General features: G+C 38.8%; 1 protein-coding gene across 1 annotated transcript; it reads left to right on the top strand.

Annotated features, from left to right (window-relative positions):
- LOC139734651 (1-acyl-sn-glycerol-3-phosphate acyltransferase epsilon-like) lies at nucleotides 1–11,425 on the top strand. Its single transcript, XM_071645439.1, has 7 exons — nucleotides 1–272; nucleotides 941–1,135; nucleotides 3,180–3,278; nucleotides 6,489–6,579; nucleotides 7,055–7,225; nucleotides 8,387–8,510; nucleotides 11,193–11,425. The coding sequence occupies exons 1-7, from the start codon at nucleotides 57–59 to the stop codon at nucleotides 11,413–11,415; spliced, it is 1,119 nt and encodes a 372-aa protein (XP_071501540.1). The 5' UTR covers nucleotides 1–56; the 3' UTR covers nucleotides 11,416–11,425.
- The last annotated feature ends 4,749 nt before the right edge of the window (nucleotides 11,426–16,174 follow it).

Raw genomic sequence — 16,174 nt, 5'->3', positions numbered from 1 at the left:
TTCTGCTGATCAATGAATTACTGCTATTGAAATTATCTTGTCCAAGTACTACAAACATGTTCACAGTAATCCTTCATTTGAACTCGCTGCGGTACATGGTACCCGCCGCAATGATGATGGGCTGTGCGCCCACGTACCTCCGGGCGTACTTCGGCTGCCACGCTCTCAGCTACGTGCTCCCCGTGCGATGGTACAGGGCCGTGGAAGACACTGTTTGGGCAACTTACCAGCGCCTCGTTGAGTTCTTCTTTGAACACTACAGTGGTGTGGAGGTGTGATATTTGAGTATTTTCTTTTGACACTTCTGTTGATGAATCTTGCGCTTGTGAGTGTTTGGTCAAATTTTTATGTTGTCTTCGTGTTTTCAAATCCAGGAATTGTGACTGAGCTGTGCCTGTGGGAGTGTGACTGTGACTCGTGAGGTTGATCGATGACAAGACTAAGACATCTGTGTGATTGTGAAAAGTGAGTGTAAGCCTTGGCTTGAGTTTATTTTTAGTGTCTGACTGTGATAGAGAATAGAAGGGGAACCATGTAGAACTCTTGTCAGATGATGCTCACCAAACTGCATCAGAGTAATGTTACAAAAAATATCAGGCTTCCGGCCTCCTCCTTCTTCCGTTAAGTGCAGCGCTTCATGCTTGAACTAGATTTCACGCACTGTAGTGTGTGAGATTGTGCAGCCGTATGATGTGTGCTCCATCATTCAATGTCTAATGTATTTTATTCCACAAGTTTTATAGTGCACAGAACTGCCATCTCAGAGAAGTCAGGTTTGTGCATGCTGATGGGAAACACAATCAGCTGACAATGACAGCAAATGTAGACTTTTTCTTGTAATTTTATATAATAAAAAAGGGGTAATTAAATGCTGGAATGAGATAAAAAGTTTGATGTAATCCTGTAGTAGTATCTAAACGTGTCTCTCCTCCATGCCAAGGTGATTCTGTATGGAGAAGCAGAGGACTGCCTCTCCAAGAAGGAGAATGTGGTGTACGTGTCCAACCATCAGACCACGCTTGACTGGGTCGTCACCGACATGCTGGCTGCGAGGGCGGGCTGCCTTGGCAGAATTCGCTACATCCTGAAGAGCGGCCTCAAGTTTCTGCCGCTCTACGGATACGTCTTTGGCTTGGTAAATAATTGTGTGTTTTAGATGGAATCAGCAAAGAGACAAGTGTGCAAAAAAGAAAAAGAAAAATAGTGACAGTTTTTTTGTTTTCAATTTGATGTTATTGCAATATTATCTGGCCTTTTTAACTCTTAACGTGCCATGGTCGCCGAACGGCGACCTTAGTGCTGACGTGCCATGGTCGCTGATCGGCGACTAAGAAGAGCGAGAAAAGCATTGATCATTTAAGTTCTTGTGGTACCGTAATGTGTTACACCAAGAAACTGCCAATGATATGTAGTGGTAGCTGATTAGCATAGCCATTGTTTCCACTAAAAATATAAACATGCTTACATTGGAAAATTTTGAGTACCGGTAACATGATTTTGCAGCTATGTGTATTTTTTTCGCGTCGGGAAAATGCGCAGCGAGCGCATCTTCTGCGAGATGTGTATGGATCAAAAGTCTCATTGGTAAACCACAGGTGTGTATGCTAGTGAATCTGCGTGTATTGTCTATGCGGTTCCAGTCGCATTGTTCTGCTTGGATGCTGTCCTGCGGGAAGCTGCTTTGATTTTGTCCCTCAAAGAGGGTCAGCTTTCATTTGTCGGTCAAGTCTTTCATCCTTTTGTTTTGGTGAACTTCACTAATCGTCCCCCACGCTAGCATAGGAATTGCACGTGGACAAAGACCTGCCGATTTCAATAGAGTACCCCCCCCCCCCCCCCCCCCCCCCCCCCCCCCCCCCCCCCCCCCCCCCCGTGGTCTGCTTAGACAAAAGAAGGATTAGTAGGCTCTTCCTTCTCAAGTGGACAAAGGACACTCTTCCAGGGCCCGGGACAATTACTTTAGTTTCAAATACAGGATCTGGGACTAAAGGACTCAGATTTGGGAATGAATTACTGAGGCAGAAAGAAAAATTGCTAAGACAAAATAAACTGCTAGTATCTTCGTTATCATTTAAAAGAGGAGATGTTGCTCCAAAACTTTCTCACAGAGTCAAGGGAGCGTTCTTTTGAAGAAACAACACGACTGACTCGTTTTTTTCCATACTACACAAATATTTCGAATATTTTTTTTTGATGTATCAATTATTTCTGCAATATTTCAGGTTCAGATAGATATTATGGCAAATTGACTACATGACACTAAAGAACAAACATTTCTTGATATATGTTGTGTAGAACCCAATTCAAAACAGTCAATACTTTCAGAGATATGGCGGTTTTAAATTTCATTGTCAGTCCAGTTTCGAAACGTTCTGGCGTTAGGTAAAAACCTCTGGCACGTTAGGGGTTTTGGACCTGGCACATTAAGAGTTAAGTCTTTTGGTGCCCATCACACATCTCAGGGATATGGAGACTGAACGTTTTCCTCATTGCTCCTTACCTATGGAATTCCCTTCCATTATTTGTCTGCGAGATTGACCATCCGAACCACTTTGCAAAGCATAATTCCCTCAAGACTAATATTTTTGCCAGACATTCACTTAATATAATTATGACTTAATATCTCTTGGAAGGTATACCTTTCAGTGCTTTTTGAAATAGAAAGATAGCGTCATACAGATACACAGTATTGTGAATCTTCATCATCATCTCATCATCATCATCATCATCATCATCATCATATTTGGTTGATTTTTTTTTTCATCAAGCCCACCGGAGGTGAGGGGAGACTAAGGGATCGCCTGCGGCATCTGTCTGTCCGTAACGCTAAAAAAACTTCAATTACTTTGTACTGAGTACTTCTATACGTCAATCAAACTTGGAGTGAAGAGTAGATTATGGCTTATAACATTTGCTTGGTAGGACTGTTTGTGACCAAACTTTGGTGGTAGATATCTCTTGGGGAGTTGAAAATCACCACAAGGTCAAAGGTCACAGACAGCGGTCAACAAACTTTCAGAGGCCAATGTTAAACAATCAAAGTTAGATTTTTACAAATGTGGTGTAGTACATTTGTAGGCATGATGACTCATTTGGGCGCTTGCCTTGTTTTTTTGTTATTTTTTTCGTAAGCTGCTCTGAATTTCTTTCCACTTCTTTCCACTCTTGTATTTTAACAGCATGGGAGTATTTTTGTCAACAGAGGCAAGCAAGGTACACCACCATCTTTTACAAAGGTGTCCAAGCAGCTGAAGAGCCTGAGATATCACAAGATCCCAGTGAGTTTACGCTGAGCTCACGTCAGTATTTTCAGCAGCCATTACTTCTACTTGGTGTTACAAAAAACATTTTCCTCTTTTTATCCTTAATAGTTCAAAAACTATATCAGATAATGCTGACATTGATATGAGCAATAGCTGAATAGTGTACAATTTTGTTGGAGGTAATTTAAAAATGATAGCATAAATCAGTTTCATCAAATTCAAGATTTATTTTGAAGTTAGGTTTCAGATTTTGCTCTATTTTCAGCCCTCTGTACAAAATTTTGATTTTGCAAAGGGGTCAAATGGTGTGTATCTATAGGAGTGTGTGGTTATTACAAACACCCCGACAATGGTCCTGAACAATGACCAGGATTGGAATGCTCTATTAGATATTCATGAGAAATTCCACAATAACAGCTAGTCTTTATTTATCATGAATCATGTGCTTATTGTTTTTTACTTTATATTTCATGGGCACATGCATTTTACCCTGTACCATGAATTCAGACTAGCAGTGCCTAGGGCAATCCATCATGAATTATGAATAAAGCATTCATGTGCCTTGGAGCAAGACTCCAGAAGCCTAGTCGAGCAGAGCTCTGAAAACAGAGCTCTGAAAAAGGTGGTATTCATGGTATTCATGTCTATTGTTCAGGGTCATTGTAAGCACACGCTCACACACGCGTCACTGGTTCACTGTGTATAGTTCAATGTTGTACAGAGGGTCCAAATTCGACCAAAATCTGGAACTTAACTTTAAAATTAATTATTTATGTAATGAAACTGATTCATGCTCTCATATTCAAATCACCTCCAACAAAATTGTACACTTTTCAGCTATTACTCATTATATCAATGACAGTGTTATCTAATGTATAGTTTTCAAACTTTTAAGGATCAAAAGTGGGAAATGATTTTTGTAACACCAAGTACTTATTTGAACATGAATTCTGCATTACAGTTGATTTGAAAATTGGTAGTCATCATTATCATATCATTGTTGGGGGGGGGGGGGGATAGGATGAGGATTTAAATTCTACAGGATGGAGACTGAGCTGAAATCATTTCCTTTTTGTAGCAGTCCATCAGATACTGTGTGGACAATGAACTTCAAAAGTGTGAACACAAATGTGTTTGTTCCAAAGGAAAAGCTGGACAGATTATTGCAAAACACACTGGATACTACTGGAAACCTCTTCCTGGAAACAGAGTTGTAAATTCAAATGTAAAATTTATCAGTGCATTGACCTTTGATTGCCATTTTGGCCCTTTTTCCACCCTGGAAAACCCTTGTAAAATACTAGGGGATAAAGTCTTCTCTTTCTGCTGCACAGTTAGTATGCTCTCGCATTTGTTTGATTATTCTGTGTTTGTTTATTTAGTTTTAATTCTTTGTGTGATCTCAAGGAAAATATCTAGTTTGCATTCACAAACCCGTGTTGGTTGTAAAGGAGGTCTGCGCCAAGACTACTACATGCACCACCCTGGCACTGCAGCCTCAAAGCTACAACACAGGGCCTATGGGAAAGTGCCAAAGTGGTGCATGTAGTAGTCTTGGTGCAGACTCCTTTACGACCAACAAGGTTTGTGCCTGCAAACTAGAAAATATCGGTGAGCTCAATATAACAATGCTGCCATGCTATCCCATGATCAAAGGAAGCAACTCTGAATTCTCAAAATCAATATTTTTCTTCATTTGGGTATTTTTTGTATGCTCTGTATGATGGTGAAGAAATTGAGGTCACATGACTCCCATTTTTATGCCTCCGCCACGAAGTGGTGCCAGAGGCATTATGTTTTCGGGTCGTCCGTCCGTCCGTCCTTCCGTCCGTCCGTAATGAATTTTGTGGACAAGGTAACTATCAAAACCTGTTGAGGTATCCTAATAAAACTTGGCATGTATGTGTAATAGGGGGTGAAGTTGTGCCTATCAACTTTTGGGTGCACATGCTCAAGGTCAAAGGTCAAAAGGTCAAGGTCAAATACGTAAAATTTCACTATTTCCACCATATCTATTGAATGCCTGAAGATATTTTCTTCAAACTTAGTGTATACATGTATAACCCAATTAAGATTCTCTGGTGAAAGTTTGGGTCATGAGGTCAAAGGTCAAAGGTCAAAAGGTTAGGGTCAAATACATAAAATTTCACTATTTCCACCATATCTATTGAATGCCTGAAGATATTTTCTTGAAACTTAGTGTATACATGTATTACCCAATTAAGATTCTCTGGTGAAAGTTTGGGTCGTGCGGTCAAAGGTCAAAGGTCAAAAGGTCAAGTAAAAATATTCAAACTTCTTTTTTTTCTCCGTACCTTGGAAAATTGTTCAAGGTATCTTCATGGAATATAGTATATACATGTACTGACTGGAAGTGATTATCTAGAGAATGTAGGGCTCATGGGGTCAAAGGTCAGGGGTCAAAGGTCAAGTGCAACACTTCAACATTTTACTATTTCCCTCATATTTATGCAATGCCAGCAGGGTTATTTTTTTTACACTTGGTGTATGCATGTGTAACCTAATAGAAATTCTCTGGAAAGTTTTTTTTTTTTTCTTCTTTTTTTGCCTCAAAGGTCAAAAGGTCAAAGATCAAGTGAAAGTGCTGAACTAACTTTTTCCGCCATATCTCGGAAGTGGCTCAAGTTATCTTGAAACTTAGTACATATTATGCATGTTCTACCTGAAAGTGATTATCTTATGAATTTTAGGGTCAAGGGCCAGATGAAAATGGTAACAATTTACTATTCAATTCAGAAATTGGACTTTTTCTCCACACCTGTACCTTGAAAATTACTCAATGCCTAAATGTATGAATGGGTCAAAGTCAAGTTAAAGTCCTTAAATCCCTAGATGCATGCTCTCCTATTCATCCAATTAAATCTAGGTCAAGGAAGGTGAACATTCAACACATTTGTGACAAACTTGTCATTTCAATATTTTGCCAATTTTGTGAAAATGTAATCACACATTGTCCACATGTACTATCTAGACCTATTGGGAAAATCATGCATTATGGCGGAGGCATACCAGTCGCCAAAGCGACATTTCTAGTTTGAAATATACAATGTAGATCAAAAGGAAGCAACTCTACAGATTTCCTCATGAAAGAATGATGTTTTCTTCATTTACTAAGAAACGCATTCCAAAGAGTTACTTCCTTTTGTTGTGGGACGGCAGACCGAATGTAATTGTTGTAATAGCAGCACATTGAATCTATTGCAGGTGTGGATGGTGGTGTTTCCGGAAGGCACACGATTCAGACCGGACAAGGCAGAGGTGATCAAAGCCAGCCAGGGCTTTGCATACGGACAAGGTGATGATCATATTATCAGTTTTGAGATTCATGAACTGTTTCTGTACCAGGTACAACCAATCATTGGACAGGGTGTGCAGTGTTTTGGGGGTTTTGTGTTGATGGGCACTCAAAGCATGTAAGGGGTTAAGCCATCACATAGATGATTTTCCCTCAAAATTTTTGCTTATTTTTAACATGATATTGTTAGCTTTTTTTGCTAGGGATATTCAAAATTGAACTGAAAAAAAGATCCCTACCTATAGATATGATGTGTACTAAAGATTTCATTTCACAATAATTTTTTATGCAATATGGATTTGAGGGTTGAGTAAGATGAATACAAATGTCAAATATGGTTGAGTTTCTGTATTTTAAGAGGTCTTTGTTTGCTACGTCTTTCTCCAGGAGATTTGTACAGGAATGGCTGGGATCTCACAGGCAATATGTTCAGGGCTATGATCAATTTACCCCAAATTATTTTTTCCCTTGACAGATCTTCCTGTCCTGCATCATGTACTCTCTCCCAGGGTGCGAGCCACTCACCTCTGCGTGGAGGGGTTCCGGGGCTACGTAGACACCCTCTATGATGTCACAATAGCGTACTCCAACACAGGGGAGCAGGGTGAGGGGCAGGTCAAACGACGAGAAGCACCCTCTATGCCAGGTACCCAGACACTCGATTATCTCACCTTCAGTACGGTGTATTGTTAGCTCCACATTATAATGCTGTATTATTTCTCTTGCCTAGTCCCATGTTTGTTTTATTTTGTTATGTCTTTTTTTTTGGTAAACCTTTATGTGCTCCTGCGTGCCTTGGTGCATTGGTCCTTTGCCAAGCCATTTTACAAGCACTCCTACTATTTGTCTCAAAATTCTAGATTACATGGGATTAGGATGTGTTTATGCTCAACTTTTCAGAGCCAGAATCACTGTTTTGAAACATGAGTAGAACAAAACACTACTGCATCTGGACTTACTTGATATAAACAGCATTTCAAAAACCTGATTCCAAACGCAAATGTTTGTGTTGTTTACGATCATCTTTTTGCTTTAAGCACATCTACAGGGGAAGCATTAATGCAAAACATATATAAAGATGTTTACCAGGTGTAAACACGTCCACGTCTTTCCGATTCATGTGAAGTCGACACATATGTCTAACAGTTGGCTACATTAGAGGTTTAATTGAAGTATTTTAATAATACACAGTGCGTGCTTGCAGTGTCAGCTCTTTCTCAAGGTTGAAAAAAGTGAGCCTTAAGAGTAGGCCTACCCCCATGACCAACGTTTTGAATCAACTGATTCTGTCTTTGCAAATTGAGCATGAAACAAACCCTAAGACAAACTGATCAGGTGTGTCAAAGACCAATTTTCCCAGAAGACCGTAGATGCATTTGTAGAGAGAAGGAAGACTGCGTTTCACTTAGTTCATTTTTGCAGCCAATTTCATGAGTGACAAAAGAGACTAAGCTAACAGATGCATCATAGTGCAAGAGGCACTGAGAAGAAAGAATTCTCAGTGCATTACTGGATTGTTTCATCTGTTTATTGAAATTTTAACACCACTGTAACTATAGAATTAATGTCATTTTTTTTTCTGAATCGTTGTAAAAATTTAGTTTATTATATACATATGAATATAGTGATTTATAGTGATAATTATACAATAATAGAGCGCATTTATATTGTGCCATATATCTGGTAAAACTATTGTGAAGCACATTGTGAATAGAGGCAGGAGGAGAAGGAAAAAACCAAACAAACAACATGCTATAGACATGTGATGACGTGAACCCGAGCCCTGGCTCTGCTCTGTTCTGTCCAGATTTCCTAATGGGCAAATGTCCTCGGATACACATCCACATGCGTCGGATTGCGGTGGACAGCATCCCGTCAGATATTGTTGACTTCCAGAGATGGTTGCACGGTGTCTTTGCGGAGAAAGACAGGTACGCTTTCACAGATCTGAGTGTGTGAAATGCCCGGGCACCTTTAGCTAGTCACAGTGACAATAATTCAGCATTTTTTATTAAGACTGTTGCACTAACTTAGGTTGCATGACTTGTGTAAATGGACAGGAAGAAGGGGGGGGGGGGGGGGGAAGGCCATATTCAACCTATCCCCCAACTGGTAGCACTACCCTTGACCCCTAACCCTCCCCACACTTAAAGAGATAGTATAGTATTGGTTGAGTTGATGATTCAGCCTTTAACTTTATTCAAGATACTTAGAAATCACTTTATGAAATGTTAATGAGCATACAATTCGACGAAGAATTCAAAGTTCATTTGATGAAAATTGGTTTTGAAGTGTGTGAGATCATCAAAAAATCTCTGCCATTTCAAAACCAATTCTCATCAAAAAAACTTTGAATTCCTCTCAATTGTATGCTCTTTCACATTTCATTAAGAGGTTTCTCATTATCTCTCGAAAAAGTAATAAACACGAAACCCCATCTCAACCGAAACTGTACCATCCCTTTAAAGCTTTTGTGGCCCCTATCATACTTGGCATGTAACATAATTTTCTTGTAGTGGAGTGCAGATGAATGTCTGACAGAGCTGGAAGTGTATGGTGGTCTATCTCCATCTGTAGACAGGATTTGTTGACAACAGCCTTTATTATAAGTGTATGACTGAAGTTAAATTGTGCATATGGTGTGTTAAAATTAGCATTCTTAACCCTTACTGTACTGGGCTATTTGGCTCCATGAAAATACTGGGGGGGGGGGGGGGGGGGGCCTGGGAGGCCCCCATTGATCTAGAAAACGCAATGTCCGATGAACTTGAAAATTTGCATGCTGATAGATCTTCGCGTGCTGAATCTGATGGTGTAATTTATTTTAATCAATTATGCATTTTTTTTGCATAATTAGATAATTAATTATTCATAATGCATATTTTATGTATTTGGGGGATATTTTCATAATTTCGGCGTAAACAAGTACAAAATTACAACTGTGTAATAATGAAGAATAATGTTTCCCAAATGTGAAATAAATCAATTCTTATCTATTTTTATGAGTACAGCAGATTTGCATAAACTATTAATATGCAAATTTACTACTTATGAATTTTTGCATACTTTTGAAATGTATGACGTACTAAAATTGAACTGGAAGTAAAATTATCCTTTTACAGGGCCCATGGGGCACTACCATACTTCTCAACTGTATTCTGATGTCCCTGATATTGTAAACTCGAAGTATAATTTATGCAAATGTATGTAAATTTATGATTTTTTAAATAAAAATTAGCTTGTATGTGATTTTGCGTGCAAAATATGAGAAAATCAGTGAGTACAAAAAGTATAGAAATGTGAGAAAAATCAAACAAGTTATTTGCCATACTCATAAAACATTTTTGAAATTAACTTTACAGAATGTTATGTTTTGTATTGTTTTTATTTCTTATGTTTTCTATTGTTTTTATATTCCTTATGTATATTATTGTTTCTAAACTTTGCCCAATTTACTTCAGAACAATATAGAAGCATGAACCAAGTGGAAAACCAATTCCTGAGCAAAATTTATAAAGTAATGCAAGCCATGGTCTGTTTACAGTATGTAACTGTACACAAATGTATGCAGCGATTAGCCGTTTTAATGACATGCGCATGCTAATTGGCCCATAACACCCCCTAGGTAGGTCCGATATGGACAAATGTGGTATCAAAATGTGCGCAAGACTTCAGGGGAAAAAGTCATGAAGCGAGAATCCGAAATTCCCAGCGGTCGCGATGCAATCACCAAAAGTATGGGCCCCCCAGTGCAGTTAGGGTTAACTTGTAAATGTTCATGTACATTTAACAGTGCTGCATACTGGCACTGGTCCAACGGTACAAACTAGTAAAAATCACTGTTGGATCAGTAACTTTTCACCGATGGACCAGTACAAAAGTGGAAAAACTCAGTACTTACCGGTCCAACGGGGACAGGTCGGACCAGTGGAGCAATGAAGTAATGTGCAGCCCTGACTTTAACTGTGCAAATTTCGTGAGAGCAAAGTGTTATGAAATTAAAATGCATGTGAAAATTCTTGTCTACGCTATATGCATTGGACACCAGTGGCCATTGATTCCAATTCGCAAAAATTTCATGCCACAAAAATATCTTGCTTTACAGTAATGCTTGCTGGTAGTCTTGTGGTGTTGGCTCATTCTTGCCATTAAAATCTTATGAGATGTACAATTTTGGTGGCCTGAAGAAGAAATGTGAAGAGTTTGTTCTCAAAAACCGATAAGTCCATATTTGCCAAATGGAGATATTTGCGATTAAAGGTCAAGAAAAATAAAGAGAATAATAAGAAAATATTTGCTTCTTTTGACCATAACTTCAACAATGTACCTTTATATGTAGTGACCAATATGTCATTTAAAAGGTGTTATTTTGTGCTTTATGACAGAGACCGTACTTCAAAATCTTCAAAAATGGACTTATCGGTTTTTGCGAACAAACTCTTCATGTCCCCAAACTAAAGAAACATAACAACCTATTTGAAATATTATGTGCCCCATTTGGTCACCGTAGTATAACCTTTTGGGAAATGTGGTGGCTGGAGATCAAGTTTTCGTGGCCCTGAGCTACTGCTAATATCGAGCCAAGTATAAGTGTATATTTTTATTTTCTGCAGAATGCTGGCCGACTTCTACTCTGAAGACCCAGAAAAGAGAGGTCACCTCGAGGGCGAAGGTCGCAGATCGAGACTTGGTCTGGGAACCACTTTTCCAGCGTTTGCAGTCTCGATGCTCAGCGTGGTCCCGTTTGTGATGCTATCTTCACAGCGACAGGCGTACTGGAAGCTGTGGGTTTACGGGGGTCTCTTCACTGTCATCTGGATGAAGCTGACGACATAACGCAACTTTAGTGCGTCTTGAATCAAGACTCTTTACCCGTACCTTTCACATTAGGGTACCAAGTTTATATCTTGTACCAGTGCAGTGAAGAGAGCTATGCACTCTTATTCAAAGTGGAGGTGGCTATTAGCATCACAAGTGAAGTCTTATCATTACCCTCCCCTCATTCTCACGTATCTACACAAATGCATCTGTCATGTAGGAAAGTAGTTAATATTACCCAGACTGCCGTTTCCTCGGTATGAACTGGATGCCCACACCACAAGGCGTATTATCACGAGACAGTGTTCCCTTAAATCTAGATATTTGTGAGGAATGAATTGCCAAGTGCATTGGACAGTTCAGCAGTATTGTGCATTCCTTGTTTGCACTATAGAAGTAAAATTCAAATGTTGTGACTACTACAATGTATAGGTCCGATTCATATAAATTCACTGTATTTTTTTTTTCTTTAAAGTCTCCTGTGTATTAGATAATGTTATGTAATATTACAATTGGCTTAGGAGGTAGATTTCAACAGTGTATAGTTGGATGAAAATCCATTGAAAAATGATATCTACAATTTCACAATGCAACTATGAAATGCCTACCTCATCTAATTCATTACATTAGTTCTAATTTAATGAAATATTAAAAAGAGAAAGGGAACTTCTCTTTAAATTTCAATGGACAAGTTGTAGAAAAAATTAACGCTGGACTAAAATAAATGAACCAACAAATCTGAAAGTTTTGATTTCATTGTATAAGTATTTTTTTTTCAGGTACTGGTGATTTCAGCTGAGGAATATGGTGGTCAGTACTTTCATACCAAATAGAGAAAACACTCATATTACACATTTATTTTGACTGTCTTTTGAAATCTGGAGACAGGGCTCATTGTTACTTGCCTCTCAAAAATTATCAGATTTATTGTTGTATGCAATATCATCAGTTTCATATTTTTACAGTATGCTTTGTGCTGCCAGCTGTGGAAAAATATTTGGGATTGCTGGTGTTGTGTTATAGTTTGGTTTTACCCCTATAAAGGAAGATTTTCTCCACAGTATTATTACGCAGAGGAAAGTTAGTGCCTATTAAACCATCAATTTATTTACATGCAGCTTTGCAATGAAACTATTGTTTCACTATTAAAGTATGTGTTCACATTGAACCTCATTTTTTTTTGTACAAAAAGCCTATTTCTGTTCTGTCTCGCTCACGTACCACCTTGATTTTTTATGATTGAAATCATGTGACAAGGATGTCCTTGACATGTTTCACTTTACTTTTACACTTGTATCTCCCTTCTTACGTTCTTCACCCTATTTTTCTGTGTTTTCTCTCATCCCATGTTCACTGAAATTGCCATGACATTGCTCTCATGTAGGTAAGCTAGGGAATAACCAAAGCAATTGAATACTTATTCACGTGCCACAGTCCAATTAATTTGATATAGAAGTTTGATATAGTGTATCATAGGCACTTTACTTTTTTTTTGGGGGGGGGGGGTGGAGGGGGGAATCTATACAATACACTACTCTACTCTGTTCCTCTGTTAACCAGAGAGGTCCTGTGCAAACTTAATTGATTAGAACTTAATTTTGTTTCATGTGACCACTACAGTGCACTCCCGTTATAACGAACGCGGTTATAACAAAATTCTGGTTACAACAAAATTCTGGTTACAACGAAATAAAAATTCAGGCTGCAACATTATCAGCTCTATGTACACATTGTACATGTATTTCTATTGTTTGTTTGGTTATAACAAAATTTCGATGTAACGAAATAAGACTGCTGGTTCTGAGGACTTCATTATAACGAGAGTCCACTGTATTGGAAGCATTAAGTACTTATATGCAAGCTACTACAGGACCAACAACTTTGAGTCTCCTTTGAAAGATAAATGGAGATAAAGTGCCTTGCCTAAGGGTACAATCGCTGCAGCAGGGGACACTCTAGGTAGAAACAGCGTGATTTATGATCTCTGGTCTTATCCAATGAGATACACAACAGATTCTTCAGTTAAAGGGGAATTTAGAATCTTATGTGATAATCACAGAGATAATCCAGAGCTACCAAGTAACCCTCATTCTGCAGGAGTCTCCCTGAAAATGTCAAAATCTGTTCATGTCTGAATAAGAGAATATCAAAATCTCCCCACATATATTTGTTTTTGCCCATTGCCCATTGAAATGCATGTAACACACAGATATCTCCCTGATTGCTGTGTGGCATCTCCATGATTTGGATGTGGGAATGGTGGCAGACCTGATAATCACGTCAGATAGATCTTGTGAAAGAGCTTCTGACTTATCTTCACTCAATCAAAAAAGAGTCACAGCAGCAATGTAATACTCTATGCTCGTCATAGAGGGGAGGTATGGTTTTTCTCCTGTGTACTAATATCACATTGCTGTGTCGTGATCATTTGTTACCATGTTGGCATTCCATACAATGTACGTTGATTGTGGATGTATTATGTATACATGCAGCTACTATCTGCTGCATGTTCGCACCAATGGTACTCCTTAGCCCACCATCATCATTGTGCAACTTGATGCAAAGAACTGTTAACCTCGTGCCGAATATAAGAAGTTTTATCAGAATTTGTGGGCTCTTTTATGTACATGTAGGAAGTACATTGTACAGAATAAAGGGTATTTTATTGGAAGTTTTTAACTTCAGATCTGTTAATTTGCAAATTGTTTGTGTGTGTGAGAGAGAGAGAGAGTATGTGTGTGTGTGTGTGTGTGTGTGTGTGTGTGTGTGTGTGTGTGTGAATGATTGTGTGTACATGTTCATTAACACAATATGTGGCTGTGCATCACAAAACCAACAAAAAGTTGCATGCCGCGATTCTTTTGTGAGCACTGAAAATTATTCGTATAATTATCGTAATAGTCATATCGTAATTATTCTTAAATACTTCAACAGAATCGAGGTAGTAAGTTCCATAGAGAAGACCCGGCTTGAGCAGAAGTTTGTTCCCACCAACTTGTGGGTTATATAGTCAGGATTAGGAGTAGTGTTAGGGACAGGGGAAGAGTTAGGGGTAACTAGAAATGTCGCTACAGCGACTGGTTATACCCCCGCCAAACAACATTTCATAAGCTTTGGTCAAAAAACTGAGGAAGTAGTTAAATCCGCAAGATCTTTCCTTGATCTTCTGCCATTAATATGCTGTTACCATGGCAACGTACTTTCGGGTACTGTCGAAAAATGCGTCTTGCACATCTACAACCAAAGGCACACATCTGTACCAAGTTTCATGGAAACTGGGCAAAAACTGAGGAAGTACATAGTTTGCAACACAAAATTTTCCATCATTTTGGCTCATAATATGTGAGCTGTTACCATGGCAACATACTTTTTGTCACTCAAGAAATGTGTCATGCTGACCTATATCCTAAGACAAACATTCAATATGAATTCCATGAGAATTGAAAGAACACTGATGAAGCAGTTTTGCCATGAAGCATTTTGCCCTATATTGTACCAATAACATGCCGTTACCATAGCAACGCACTTTTTGCCACTGCGGAAATATGTGTCTTGCACATTAACATACTCAGATGAACATCTGTACCTAATTTCATAAAAATTGATCAAAAACTGTGGGAGGAGTTCGCAACGCAAGATTTGTACCCATTTTTGCCCATAATATGCCGTTACCATGGCAACGTACTTTTGGGTATTGTCAAAAAATACGTCTTGCACATCTACAACCCAAGGCACACATCTGTGCCAAGTTTTATGGGAATCGGTTGAAAACTGAGGAAGTAGTTCGCGACGCAAGATTTGCAACGGACCGACCGCCCGACCGACCGCCTGACCGACCGCCCGACCGTCCGCTGATTCCGACCCCCTTCAAACTTCGTTTGGCGGGGGTATAATTATCCAGGGGGTCATTTTTCTAGTACCCTGATCACAATAGTACTAAAACTAGTTTTCATTATCAACTGGCTATCACAGCCATCTAAACTTTGTTTATACACTGTATGATTAGAACCAGCAATTTTAACATGCAAACGCCAGGAAAAAATATCAATTAATACACTACAGTTGTCACATCATGGTTTTATCTATGAATTATACAATGTATATCACACGCCCTCAAAAATTCCTTTATCATCCTATCATGGATTTGGACCGACGTGTCAAGAGGATCAAAATGGACATGTAGGCCTACACATGCAGAAAACAAAGAGAGGACATTGGAGTTGTATAAGGCTAGATGTGTGACACATAGTCCATTGTGAGATTAAATTGGAAGACTTGGCCACTTCAATCAATGTGATTAAATTCTCATGTACATGTATTTCAAGTGCAAGGGGAGCACAATGGATTTTTCTTTCACCTCACTCTACCATTTGTATATGTGACCCTGCATCACAAAACTGCAAGAAAAAGTCTCTAGATACATGTAAGAAATTTTTAGTTAAAGGCATATTGTGAAAGAGCAGACTTGAAAGCTTTAAAAGGATGTACCTTGTATAACTTAATTCAAAGGGACTCTTCTAATACCTATCTAAATACATTGTACATGTATTGGAAAGAAAGCACACACCCTGGAAAAGTGTGTGCTGAGAAAAGAGGCTCTGAAGTACATAGAAAAAAATAGGGTCTATTCAAGTGCTTTATCTTTACCACGCCGCACTCTGTGTGATGAATGGTACAAAAAACAGGATGTGAAATTCCACAGCAACAACAATAAAGGGATTATGACATTAAGCTGAAATTGAGCGTGGTCTATTACTGTACCACATTCTATCCATTA

Source organism: Diadema antillarum, unplaced genomic scaffold (genome assembly GCF_040938485.1).
Source record: "Diadema antillarum isolate AM-2024a unplaced genomic scaffold, OU_Dant_1.0 seq00000538_RagTag, whole genome shotgun sequence".
Lineage (NCBI taxonomy): Eukaryota > Metazoa > Echinodermata > Echinoidea > Diadematoida > Diadematidae > Diadema > Diadema antillarum.
This window is presented reverse-complemented; position numbering and strand designations above follow the sequence as displayed.